This window comes from Tachyglossus aculeatus, chromosome 2 (genome assembly GCF_015852505.1).
Source record: "Tachyglossus aculeatus isolate mTacAcu1 chromosome 2, mTacAcu1.pri, whole genome shotgun sequence".
Taxonomy (NCBI): domain Eukaryota; kingdom Metazoa; phylum Chordata; class Mammalia; order Monotremata; family Tachyglossidae; genus Tachyglossus; species Tachyglossus aculeatus.
In genome coordinates this window covers 143,040,306-143,054,578 of record NC_052067.1, presented here as the reverse complement: position 1 = coordinate 143,054,578, position 14,273 = coordinate 143,040,306, and the positions used below count along the sequence as shown (strand labels likewise).

The 14,273-nt window shown below is 45.1% G+C and overlaps 1 protein-coding gene across 1 annotated transcript in view; it reads left to right on the top strand.

Moving 5' to 3' along the window:
• Nucleotides 1-14,273, top strand: part of TMTC1 (transmembrane O-mannosyltransferase targeting cadherins 1) — a 412,328-nt gene that overhangs the window by 165,538 nt on the left and 232,517 nt on the right. Inside the window, exon 7 of the mRNA XM_038765197.1 lies at nucleotides 302-405. Within this exon, the coding sequence (XP_038621125.1) occupies nucleotides 302-405 (104 nt within the window). The remainder of the gene's footprint in view (nucleotides 1-301; nucleotides 406-14,273) is intronic.

Below are 14,273 nucleotides of genomic sequence, written 5' to 3'. Positions count from 1 at the left end.
TTTAAAGATTAATATGTACTGCAGTGCCTTGAGTTTCTCAAAGAAACGGGGCATGAGAAATCTAATAAATGAAAGATTATTTCTTTCTGGTGGCATTATAAAGGAGATTGTGGTTTTGTATTTTGAAGAAATGGTGCCTGGGAAGCCTGATAAATAATTGCAATTAATCATATTTGTTGAGACGTTACCGGGTGCAGAGCCCTGAACTAAGCACTTGGGAGGGTTCAATGGAACAGAGTTGGTAGACATGTTCCCTGCCCATGAGGAGCTTCTACTCATTTTATTTCCTTTTCCTCTAAAGGTGACTGTGATTTTGTACTTTCGACTGAAGATAATGGGAGGTTCCATGCCACTGTTTTCAGAGCAGGATAATCCAGCTTCGTTTTCACCTTACATTCTGACAAGGTATTCTACGACTAGCTGCCAACCAGAGAAACTAAACTTCAGGAATCGGTGATATTCCGTTTTTCCCTCCTAAACTCCCCTTTCCGGTTTGATGGATGTCTGTCTTTCCTAAAATTGTAGGGCAGAACTGTACTTGAAGAAAAATGGTTTGGCGAATAGAGCCGAGGGAAGTCTCATTTTAATCTGATCCAGTTTCTGAAATCTTGAGTTTCTAAAGTTCTCTGGGGCAAAATCATCACCCACAATGAATATTTACGGAGTCACCCTGTGGGGACATGTGAAAGTGTTAAATATCCAATACCTATTCTCAGGGACTTTACAATCCAGTAGGAGACACGACAAAAATTTGTATCTAAGCAATATCAAAATGTTTAAAAATTGAGGAGGTTTTATTTTGGTTATTTTTAGTTGGTTACTATGTGCTGAAGCCCCGTCTGACACAGAGTCCCCTTCCCATCTGGGGCTCATAGTCTAAAGTGGAGGCAGAAGAGGTATTGAAACCCCATTTAACAGATTAGGAAACTGAGGCCCAGAGCAGTGACATTAATTAATTCATTCATTCAATCAATCGTATTTATTGAGCGCTTACTGTGTGCAGAGCACTGTACTAAGCGATTGGGAAATACAAGTTGGCAACATAACATCAACCTGTGATGTGAACTCTTTATTCAACCCACTCCAGCACTTATGTATATATCCATAATCTACTTATATTAATGTCTCTCTCCCCCTCTAGACTGTATGCCCCTTGTGGGGAGGGAACGTGTCCCACCAATTCCATTATACTGAACTCTCCCAAGTGCTTAGTTCAGTGCTCTGAACTCATTAAGCGCTCAATAAATCATTGATCGATTTTTTTTGAGCACTTTATATGTGTATCTAGATAGAGGATGACTGTTCCTTAATTTTTCAGTAGCATTGTTTCCAAATCACATCAGAAAAATCTGTGCCTTGACGGAAATGGTACTTTTTAAGCGTTTACTATGTGCCAAGCACTGTTCTAAGCACTGGGGTAGATACAAGGTGATCAGGTTGGACATAGTCCCTGTCCCACATGGGGCTCACACTCTTAATCATGGCTTAGTGGAAAGAGCACAGGTTTGGGAGTCAGAGATCGTGGGTTCTAATCCCAACTCCGCCACTTGTGAGCTGTGTGATTTTGGGCAAGTCGCTTAACTTCTCTGTGCCTCAGTTACCTCGTCTGTAAAATGGGGATTAAGACTGTGAGCCCCAAGTGGGCAACTTGATAAATTTATATCTTTCCCAGTGCTTAGAACAGTTTTTGGCACATAGTAAGTGCTTAACACATAGTAAGTGCTTAACAAATACTGTCATTATCACTATTAATCCCCATTTTACAGATGAGGTAGCTGAGGCCCAGAGAAGTGAAGTGACTTGCCCAAGGTCACACAGCAGACAAGTGGAGGAGCTGGGATCAGAACTAGGGTCTTTCTGAGTCCCAGGCCTGGGCTCTATCTACTAAGCCAGGCTGCTTCTCAGAACTGATTACTATATTCTCTGAACATGGTAAACTAAAAGGCCATCTAGAGATTTTATTATCCCCAGAGGGGCTGACTAGACTGTTCTCAGTTGCCAATAGACTGTTTTATTCCTCCCAGGATCCGTCATGCAAGAAGATGTTGTACTTACTTGGAAATCATTCATTCAGTTGTATTTATTGAGTGCTCACCGTGTGCAGAACACTGTACTAAGTGCTTGGGGGAATACAATGTAACAAAAAACAGACATTCCCTGCCCACAACAAGCTTACAGATGGAAGTTGGGAAGGATAATAATGATGATAATAACAGCAACAACGGTAATATTCCTTAAGTGCTTTCTATGGGCTAAGTATTAAGTTAGTACTATGATGTGCTAAGTGCCTCAGTTACCTCATTTGTAAAATGGGGATGAAGACTGTGAGCCCCACATGGGACAACCTGATCATCTTTTATCCTCTTAGTGCTTAGACCAGTGATTTGTGAATAGTGAGCGCTTAACAAATACCATTATTATTATTATTATTACTACTATTCTGAGCACTAGTGTAGATATAAGATAAACAGATCGGACAAAGCCCCTATCCCACCTGGGGCTCACAGTTTGGAGGAGAGGGAGAACAGAATTCGCTAGGCTGTAAATAATAATAATAATAATAATGGCATTTGTTAAGTGCTTACTATGTGCAAAGCACTGTTCTAAGTGCTGGGGAGGTTACAAGGTGATCAGGTTGCCCATGTGGGGCTCACAGTCTCAATCCCCATTTTACAGATGAGGTAACTGAGGCACAGAGAAGTTAAGTGACTTGTTCAAAGTCACACAGCTGACAGTTGGCAGAGCCGGGGCTTGAACCCAGGACCTCTGACTCCAAAGCCCGTGCTCTTCTCCACTGAGCCACGCTGCTTCTCATAATAATAATAATGATGACATTTGTTAAGCGCTTACTATGTGCGAAGCACTGTTCTAAGCGCTGGGGGGATACAAGGTGATCAGGTTGTCCCTCGTGGGGCTCACAGTCTTAATCCCCATTTTAGAGATGAGGGAACTGAGGCTCAGAGAAGTGAAGTGACTTGCCCAGGGTCACACAGCTGACAAGTGGCAGAGCTGGGATTTGAACCCATGACCTCGGGCTCCCAAGCCCGGGCTCTTCCCACTGCGCCAACTCACTGTGGGCTGGGAATATGTTATATTGTACTCTCCCAAGCGCTTAGTACAGTGCGCTGCACACAATAAGCACTCAATAAATAAGATTGATTGATTCTCCATTTTACAGATGAGGAATCAATCAATCAATCAATCGTATTTATTGAGCGCTTACTATGTGCAGAGCACAGTACTAAGCGCTTGGGAAGTACAAATTGGCAACACATAGAGACAGTCCCTACCCAACAGTGGGCTCACAGTCTAAAAGGGGGAGACAGAGAACAGAACCAAACATACCAACAAAATAAAATAGGATAGAAATGTACAAGTAAAATAAATAAATAAATAAATAGAGTAATAAATATGTACAACCATATGTACATATATACAGGTGCTATGGGGAAGGGAAGGAGGTAAGATGGGGGGATGGAGAGGGGGACGAGGGGGAGAGGAAGGAAGGGGCTCAGTCTGGGAAGGCCTCCTGGAGGAGGTGAGCTCTCAGCAGGGCCTTGAAGGGAGGAAGAGAGCTAGCTTGGCGGAGGGGCAGAGGGAGGGCATTCCAGGCCCGGGGGATGATGTGGGCCGGGGGTCGACGGCAGGACAGGCGAGAACGAGGTACAGTGAGGAGATTAGTGGTGGAGGAGCGGAGGGTGCGGGCTGGGCAGTAGAAGGAGAGAAGGGAGGTGAGGTAGGAGGGGGCGAGGTGATGGACAGCCTTGAAGCCCAGGGTGAGGAGTTTCTGCCTGATGCGCAGATTGATTGGTAGCCACTGGAGATTTTTGAGGAGGGGAGTAATATGCCCAGAGCGTTTCTGGACAAAGATAATCCGGGCAGCAGCATGAAGTATGGATTGAAGTGGAGAGAGACACGAGGATGGGAGATCAGAGAGAAGGCTGGTGCAGTAGTCCAGACGGGATAGGATGAGAGCTTGAATGAGCAGGGTAGCAGTTTGGATGGAGAGGAAAGGGCGGATCTTGGCAATGTTGCGGAGCTGAGACCGGCAGGTTTTGGTGACGGCTTGGATGTGAGGGGTGAATGAGAGAGCGGAGTCGAGGATGACACCGAGGTTGCGGGCTTGTGAGACGGGAAGGATGGTAGTGCCGTCAACAGAGATGGGAAAGTCAGGGAGAGGACAAGGTTTGGGAGGGAAGACAAGGAACTCAGTCTTCGACATGTTGAGCTTTAGGTGGCGGGCGGACATCCAGATGGAGATGTCCTGAAGGCAGGAGGAGATGCGAGCCTGGAGGGAGGGGGGAGAGAGCAGGGGCAGAGATGTAGATCTGGGTGTCATCAGCGTAGAGATGATAGTTGAAGCCGTGGGAGCGAATGAGGTCACCGAGGGAGTGAGTGTAGATTGAGAACAGAAGGGGACCAAGCACTGAACCTTGGGGAACCCCCACAGTAAGGGGATGGGAGGGGGAGGAGGAGCCTGCAAAAGAGACTGAGAAAGAACGACCGGAGAGATAAGAGGAGAACCAGGAGAGGACGGAGTCTGTGAAGCCAAGGTCAGATAACGTGTTGAGGAGAAGGGGGTGGTCCACAGTGTCAAAGGCAGCTGAGAGGTCGAGGAGGATTAGGACAGAATATGAGCCGTTGGATTTGGCAAGCAGGAGGTCATTGGTGACCTTTTAGAGGGCAGTTTCCGTGGAATGAAGGGGACGGAAGCCAGACTGGAAGGGGTCGAGGAGAGAGTTGTCATTGAGGAATTCTAGGCAACTAGAATTGAGGAAACTGGGTCTCCTTCTGGATATGGTTAGTGTCTGCCCACTCTATGGTATTATACTCTCCCAAGCTCTTAGTACAATGCTCCACTCACAGTGAACCCTCCATAAATACCACCCGTTGATTGATTGAGGTCCACAGGAGATAAGTGACTTGCCCAAGGTCATACAGCATGTGAGCAACAGGCCCTTTCCACTAGGGCCACTCAGCCTAGCACTGCTCTTTTTGATAACAGTAACAAAAAACAGCCCTAGCTTTTTGCAATAAAACCGCTTACTCTTCGGTTATTTTATAACCCTTCCCCTCTAACCCATCCCCCTAAAAACCAGCTTGCTCTTCTGGAGGTATATCAGGAGCTAGAGGCTGCTTGATTACTGAATTCAGGCAGGGACGGCTGACAGGTGAGAAAGCACAAAATTAATGAGTGCGAAAAGTGTTTTCAACGCCTTTGAAACCGTTTCCAGGAAAATACCACTTAATCTGAGATATGGTGGGTGAAAAAAAATACCTATCCGATTCTGTTTTATCTGGCTCAAATATAAAACTGGTAACTATAACCGATACCTTAGATTTTGAAAGCAAAGCATGTAGACTTTTTGGCCATTTAATTTATAAGGCCATTTGGCATAAACACCTTGGAATGACTTCAGCTATTTATTTCCTTTAATGTCTTTAGGAAATGGATCCATTTATTGCAGTTTTACGTTTATTAAAATGTCTCTCCTCACCACTGCTCATCTCTCCACGTGCCTTTACTCCTCCCCCTGGAAAAGTGTCAGGGTGCAATTTAGAAATTTTCCATGAGTCACTTGTTGCAACGATCCACAGTTTTATTTTTTTTAAATGGTATTGATTAAGCGCTTACTAGGTGCCAGGCATTGTACTAAACTCTGAGGTAGATACAAAATCATCAGGCTGAACCCAGTCCCTGTCCCACATGGGGCTCATATTCTTAATTCCTATTTTACAGGTGAGGTAACTGAGGCCCAGGGGAGTGACTTGCCCAAGGTCATACAGCAGATAAGCGGCCGAGCTGTGATTAGAACCCAGGTCCTTTGATTCCCAAGCCCGGGCTCTTTCCATTTAGCCAAGCTGCTTCTCAGGATGAGAGCAATTCTTGCTCTGCTGGGCAGTCCCCCGAGGAGGGCAATCATTCCTGAGGTATATCTGTGGGAATTTGGGGCAGGAGGGACTTTAGAGAGATATTTTCATATTTTCACCTCCCGGAGAAGTATCCCAGAGGTGATACGGGAAAGAGTGACCCAGTGGATGGTATTGGATTTGCCAGGAGACGACTCGACAGCATAAGTCAAGTCCTGTATAGATATAGTTCTCTCAATCAATCAATCGATCAACCGTATTTATTGAGCGCTTACTGTGTGCAGAGCACTGTACTGAGCGCTTGGGAAGTACAAGTTGGCAACATATAGAGACAGTCCCTACCCAACAGTGGGCTCACAGTCTAGAAGGGGGAGACAGAGAACAAAACCAAACATTCTAACAAAATAAAATAAATAGAATAGATATGTACAAGTAAGATAAATAAATAGAGTAATAAATATGTACAAATATGTACAAATATGTACTCTTGACCTCCCCTCCTGCTGGGGAGGTCAAGAGTCCAATCTTTTTTTCTGATTTTTCACTGTGAACATTAAGATGCTTCTCAAAATGAAAGAAATTACATTGAGAAAGGGGAGTCAGTCAGTCAGTCGGATTTATTGAGCATCTACTGTGTGCAGAGCACTGTACTAAGGGAAGCAGTGTTGCCTAGTGGATAGAGCATAGGCCTGGGAATCAGAAGGATCTGGGTTCTAATCTAGCCTCTGCCACTTGTCTGCTGCATGATGTTGGGCAAGTCGCTTCACTTCTCTGTGCCTCAGTTACCTCATATAATAATAATAATGATGATGGTATTTGTTAAGCGCTTACTATGTGCAAAGCACTGTTCTAAGCGCTGGGGGGATACAAGGCAATCAGGTTGTCCCACGTGGGCTGACAATCTTAATCCCCATTTTCCAGATGAGGTAACTGAGGCACAGAGAAGTTAAGTGACTTGCCCAAAGTCACACAGTTGACAATTGGCGGAGCGGGGATTTGAACCCATGACCTCTGACTCCAACGCCCGTGCTCTTTCCACTGAGCCACCCTGCTTCTCTATATGTTAAATAGGGATTAAGACTGTGGGCCCCATGTGGGGCAGAGGCTGTGTCCAACCTGATTAGCTTGTATACCCTAATACTTAGTGCAGTGCCTGGCACATAGTAAGCACTTAACAAATACCACAATTATTATTATTATTTTTATTAAGTGCTTGGGAGAGAACAGTAGAACAATATAACAGGCTCATTCCCTGCTCACAATGAGCTTACGATCTTGAGGGGGAGGCAGACATTAATATAAATGAATAATTATCTTATAGAGCGGGTGGGTCTGAAGGTCTTGCCCTCTAGTAACCCCGCATCCCTTTTCTGCGAGCCTCATTTTTCTTCGACCTGAATATTCTTGATTTTCTCCTTTCTCCTCCTCCTCTTCTTCACTGCCCACCGCCTTATTTCAATCAGTCGATAGTATTTGCTGAGTGCCTCCTCTTTGCAGAGCACTGTACTAAGTGCTTGGGAGTTAGACCCAATCTCTGCCCTCTAGGAACTTTTAAAGTCTCCCTTTCCTTATGGACACCTTGAATGGATGATGTTAGTTGCACCTTTGAGGAGTGAACTGTTGGAACGTTTCTGTTTTCCCCATGCTTGCCGTGCTTGAGAGTTGATAATTAATAAATAATCATGGTATTTGATAAGCGCTTACTTTGTGCCAAACACTGTTCTAAGCGCTGGGGTAGATACAGGGTAATCAGGTTGTCCCACGTGGGGCTTGCAGTCTTAATCTCCATTTTACAGATAAGGGAACTGAGGCACGGAGAAGTGAAGTGGCTTACCCAAGGTCAAGTTAGAAGACCTGGGTTCTATTCCTGGCTCTGCCAACTGTCTGCTGTTTGGTCTTGGGCAAGTCACTTCACTTCTCTATGACTCAGTTCTCTCACACCTGCCAAATGGGGATTCTATGCCTGTTCTCCCTCCTACTTCGACTGTGAGCCCCATGTGAGACCTGATGATCTTGTATCTACCTCAGCGTTTAGGCATTTAGAGAAGCAGCGTGGCTCAGTGGAAAAGAGCCCGGGCTTTGAAGTCAGAGGTCATGAGTTCAAATCCCGGCTCTGCCAATTGTCAGCTGTGTGACTTTGGGCAAGTCACTTCACGTCTCTGGGCCTCAGTTCCCTCATCTGTAAAATGGGGATTAAGACTGTGAGCCCCCCGTGGGACAACCTGATCACCTTGTAACCTCCCCAGTGCTTAGAACAGTGCTTTGCACATAGTAAGCACTTAATAATTGCCATCATCATTATTAGTAGTAGTAGTAGTACAGTGCTCGGCACAGAGTAAGCTCTTAGCAAATACCACAATTATTTGTAGTCTTCGTATTATCCTTGGAAGTCTGTTATGCCACATTTCGACCTAATTGTCAGTCCTCACAATGAAGGCATTAAGACAGGAGACACCATTATTCAGAGCCCTTTGATGACAAGGTCACTTAAATCTTTTAACTTCCCATTTTCATCCAAGCAGCCAGATTGTGTGAACACATCAGTGCTTCTGCCAAGATTTATTGATACCTTTTCCTTCTGGTGGCAGGTGGAAAGTTTCCTGCTGTGATCAATTGAATGGCATGAGTGTGATTCATAGATGTGGGCTTTTGTTCTGGTGGGGAACTAGGTAACTCAGTCACAAAGGAGTGGATATCCATGCCTGACTCACAGGCACAAGGATAACATGTACCATGTGCTTGAACAATCATTATGGTATTTGTTAAGAGCTTACTATGTGCTAGGCACTGTACTAAGAACTGTGGTGGATACAGGCAAATCATATTGGACACGGTCCCTGTGTCACACGGAGCTCACAGTCTCAATCACCATTTTCCAGGTGAGCTAACTGAGGCCCAGAGAATTGAAGTGACTTGCCCAACGTCACACAGCAGACAAGTGGCGGAACCGGGATTAGAACCCATGACCTTCCGATTCATTCATTCATCCATTCATTCATTCTGTCATATTTATTGAGCGCTTACTGTGTGTAGAGCACTGTACTAAGCACTTGGGAAGTACAAGTGGGCAACATAGAGATGGTCCCTACCCAACAATGGGCTCACAGTCTAGAAGGGGGAGACAGACAACAAAACAAAACATGTAGACAGGTGTCAACATCATTAGAACAAATAGAATTATAGCTATATGCACATCATTAACAAAATAAATAGAATAGTAAATATGTACAAGATTCCCGGGCCCATGCTCTATCCATATGCCATGCTGCTTCTCTGGAGATCAATCCGATGGAGAACTGTTGGTTGTATGTGCTTTCAGGAAGATATTTTCTAGAAGAGAAAAATGAAAGTGATACCATTTTCCCCTCTCCATTTAAATGATGCATTTTAAAACGAGGAATGCCATTTTCCTAGATGCTGTGGCTTCAAAAACCAGTTCTCCTTTCCCAATCAATCAATCAATCAATCAATCGTATTTATTGAGCGCTTACTGTGTGCAGAGCACTGTACTAAGCGCTTGGGAAGTACAAATTGGCAACATATAGAGACAGTCCCTACCCAACAGTGGGCTCACAGTCTAAAAGGGGGAGACAGAGAACAAAGCCAAACATACTAACAAAATAAAATAAATAGAATAGATATGTACAAGTAAAATAAATAAATAAATAAATAGAGTAATAAATATGTACAAACATACATATATATATATATATATATATATATATATATACAGGTGCTGTGGGGAAGGGAAGGAGGTAAGATGGGGGGGATGGAGAGGGGGACGAGGGGGAGAGGAAGGAAGGGGCTCAGTCTGGGAAGGCCTCTTGGAGGAGGTGAGCTCTCAGCAGGGCCTTGAAGGGAGGAAGAGAGCTAGCTTGGCGGATGGGCAGAGGGAGGGCATTCCAAGCCCGAGGGATGACGTGGGCCCTATGCGGGATAGGGACTGTGTCTGTATCTCAATCAATCCATCGATCATATTTATTGAGCACTGTGTGCAGAGCACTGTACTAAGATCTTGGGAGAGTACAATAGAACAGAATTGGTAGCTATATTTCCTGCCCATAACAAGCTCACAGAACCTGCTCCAGTTGCCAGAAAGGTACTGCATACAGAGACAACAGTATGGACAACAGGCTTCTCAAAGACAGGCATCTTTAATCCCTCTCCCACCCAGGAGGTCTCAGCATAAGGCCTCTGACCCAGGTATTGAGTGTGGGCCTCTTCCACTTCTAACCATTTGCATAATAGAGAAGCATTTGGAAAAGCAGCATGGCCTCATGAATAGAGCCTGGGGCCTGGGTGTCAGAAGGACCTGGGTTCTAATCCTGGCTCCGCCTCATGTCCGCTGTGTGTCCTTGGGTAATCAATCAATCAATCAATCGTATTTATTGAGTGCTTACTGTGTGCAGAGCACTGTACTAAGTGCTTGGGAAGTACAAGTTGGCAACATATAGAGATAGTCCCTACCCAACAGTGGGCTCACAGTCTAGAAGGGGGAGACAGAGAACAAAACCAAACATTTAATAAAATAAAATGAATAGAATAGATATGTACAAGTAAAATAAATAAATAAATAAATAGAGTAATAAATATGTACAAACATATATACATATATACAGGTGCTGTGGGGAAGGGAAGGAGGTAAGATGGGAGGATGGAGAGGAGGATGAGGGGGAGAGGAAGGAAGGGGCTCAGTGTGGGAAGGCCTCCTGGAGGAGGTGAGCTCTCAGTCGGGCCTTGAAGGGAGGGAGAGACCTAGCCTGGCGGATGTTGGGAGGGAGGGCATTCCAGGCCCGGGGGATGACGCGGGCTGAGGGTTGACGGCGGGACAGGCGAGAACGAGGCCTAACGGTGAGGAGATTAGCGGCAGAGGAGCGGAGGGTGCGGGCTGGGCTGGAGAAGGAGAGAAGGGAGGTGAGGTAGGAGGGGGCGAGGGGATGGACAGCCTTGAAGCCCAGGGTGAGGAGTTTCTGCCTGATGCACAGATTGATTGGTAGCCACTGGAGATTTTTGAGGAGGGGAGTAACATGCCCAGAGCGTTTCTGGACAAAGACAGTCCGGGCAGCGGTGTGAAGTATGGATTGAAGTGGGGAGAGACACGAGGATGGGAGGTCAGAGAGGAGGCTTATGCAGTTGTCCAGATGGGATAGGATGAGAGCTTGAATGAGCAGGGTAGCGGTTTGGATGGAGAAGAAAGGGTGGATCTTGGCAATGTTGCGGAGCTGAGACTTCACTTCTCTGGGCCTCAGTTATCTCATCTTTAAATAGGAATTAAGACTGTGAGTCCCATGTGGGACAGGGACTGTGTCCAACCTTCTATCTACCCCAGTTCTTAGAACAGTGCCTGGCATGTAGTAAGTGCCTAATAGATACCAGAGTTGTTATTATTATTGTTATTAACTTCATTCTTCCCAAAGCCCACAAAGAAACTGGCGATTCATTCATTCAACTGTACTGATTGAGTGCTTACAGTGTGTTGAGCACTGTACTTTGTGAGCCCGTTGTGGACAGGGGTTGGCTCTGTTGCTGAATTGTACTTCCCAAGTGCTTAGTATAGTGCTCTGCACACAATAAGTGCTCAGTAAATAGGATTGAGTGAATGAACGAATGAATAAGGAAATTACAATGTGACAAAAACCAATGAAATTCCCTGCCCACAACAAGCTGACAGTCTAGAGGTGGGGAATCAGACATCAATAAAATAAATAAAATTACAGATATGTACATAAGTGCTGGAGGGCTGGGAGAGGGGGATACCGTCTTCTAGACTGTGAGCCCACTGTTGGGTAGGGACCATCTCTGTATGTTGCCAACTTGTACTTCCCAAGCGCTTAGTACAGTGCTCTGCACACAGTAAGTGCTCAATAAATACGATTGAATGAATGAATCTCTCCACTTGAGTTGAAAACGAGGAGTGACTTCACAGATGGTAGGATGTCAGAAGCCCTTGGAATGAAGAACGGAATGGAGAAAAGGGTAGGAAACCCATGGGGAAAAATATAGAGAGAAGAAAGGATAGGGCTGAAAAGGAATGGACAGAAGGGAGGAGAAAAAGAAACTAAAAGAAAATGGCCCCAGTAAAACAGGATCATGTAAAAGGTAAGGAGGAAGAACGGAGCAAGAAGAGACTGAGCAATGGAAAAATAAATCAATCGGAGTGTTTTTTAGTATGTGCAGCACACTGGGAAAAGTAATACATTAAGCCATCAGTGGTATTTACTGTGTGCAGAGCACTGAACTAAGCACTTGGGAGAGTATGATGCAACATGTTCCCTGCCCACAAGGAGCTTGCAGTCTAGTGTGGGGGAACAGCTATTTAAAAAAATCACAGATATGTAAATAATAATAATAATAATTATGGTATTTATTAGGTGCTTACTAGGTGCTAAGCACTGTTCTAAGCGCTGGGGTAGGCACAGGGTAATCAGGTTGTCCCATGTGGGGCTCACAGTCTTTATCGTCATTTTACAGATGAGGGAACTGAAGTACTGAGAAGTTAAGTGACTTGGCCAAGGTCACACAGCTGACAAGTGGCTGAGCCAGGATTAGAACCCACGTCCTCTGACTCTCAAGTCCAAGAGAAGCAGCGTGGCTCAGTGGAAAGAGCATGAGCTTTAGAGTCAGAGGTCATGGGTTCAAATCCCAGCTCCACCACTTGTCAGCTGTGTGACTTCGGGCAAGTCACTTAACTTCTCTGGGCCTCAGTTCCCTCATCTGTAAAATGACATTAAGACTGTGAGCCCCACATGGGACAATGTGATCACCTTGTAACCCCCCAGTGCTTAGAACAGTGCTTTGCACATAGTAAGCGCTTAAAAAATGCCATTATTATTATTATTATTATTATTATTGTATCCTCCCCAGCACTTAGAATAGTGCTTTGCACATAGTAAGTGCTTAATAAATGCCAATATTATTATTATTATTCTGCTCTTTTCCACTAAGCCACGCTGCTTTCCCCACAACCGTAAATGCTGTGGGGCTGAGGGTAGGATGAATATTAAGTGTTTCAAGGGAACAGATCCAAGCATAAGGGTGACAGAGAAGAGGGAGGGAGTAGCGGAAATGAGGGATTAGTTGGGGAAATGTGACAGAGGCAGGACATGGATGAGAGGTCTGTGATGAAATAGGTGAAATAGATGAGGTAGAGTGAGAAGGCTAGCGACAGAGGACTGAAGTGTGCGGGCTGGGTTGTAATAGGAGAGTAGCAAGCTGAGATAGGAGGGGGCAAGTGATTGCTTTAAATAATAATAATAATAATAATAATAATAATAATAATAATGGCATTTATTAAGCACTTACTATGTGCAAAGCACTGTTCTATAGCCAATGGCGAGGAGTTTCTGCTTGATGTGGAGGTGGATGGACAATCACTGGAGTTTCTTCAGGAGCGGGGAAACATGTCCGAAACACTTTTGTAGAAAAATGATCTGGCCGGCAAGAGTGGACTGGAGTGGGGAGACGCAGGAGGCTGGGAGGTCAGCAAGGAGGCTGATGCAATAATTCAGGTGGGATAGGATAATCAATCAATCAATCATATTTATTGAGCGCTTACTATGTGCAGAGCACTGTACTAAGCGCTTGGGAAGCACAAATTGGCAACATATAGAGACAGTCCCTACCCAACAGTGGGCTCACAATCTAAAAGGGGGAGACAGAGAACAAAACCAAACATACTAACAAAATAAAATAAATAGAATAGGTATGTACAAATAAAATAAATAAATAAATAAATAGAGTAATAAATATGTACAAACATATATACATATATACAGGTGCTGTGGGGAAGGGAAGGAGGTAAGAAGGGGGGGATGGAGAGGGGGAAGAGGGGGAGAGGAAGGAAGGGGCTCAGTCTGGGAAGGCCTCTTGGAGGAGGTGAGCTCTCAGCAGGGCCTTGAAGGGAGGAAGAGAGCTAGTTTGGCGGATGGGCAGAGGGAGGGCATTCCAGGCCCGGGGGATGACATGGGCCGGGGATAAGTATATTAGTGTGGAGCAGTTTGGATGGAGAGGAAAGGGCAGAGAAGCAGCATGGCTCAGTGGAAAGAACACGGGCTTGGGAGCCAGAGGTAGTGGGTTCTAATCCCAGCTCCGCCACATGTCTGCTGTGTGACCTTGGGCAAGTCACTTCACTTCTCTGAGCCTCAATTACCTCATCTGTAAAATGGGGATTAAAACTGGGGGCCCCACACGGGACAACCTGATCACCTTCTATCCCTCCCCAGCACTTTGAAAAGTGCTTTGCACATAGTAAGCGCTTAACAGATGCCATTATTATTATTATTATTATTTTAGCAATGTTGTGAAGGTGGAACTGACAGGATTGAGTGCTTTAAAGACAATGGTAAAGAGTTTCTGTTCAATGTGGAAGTAGATGGGCAACCACTGGGGGATTTTGAGGAGAG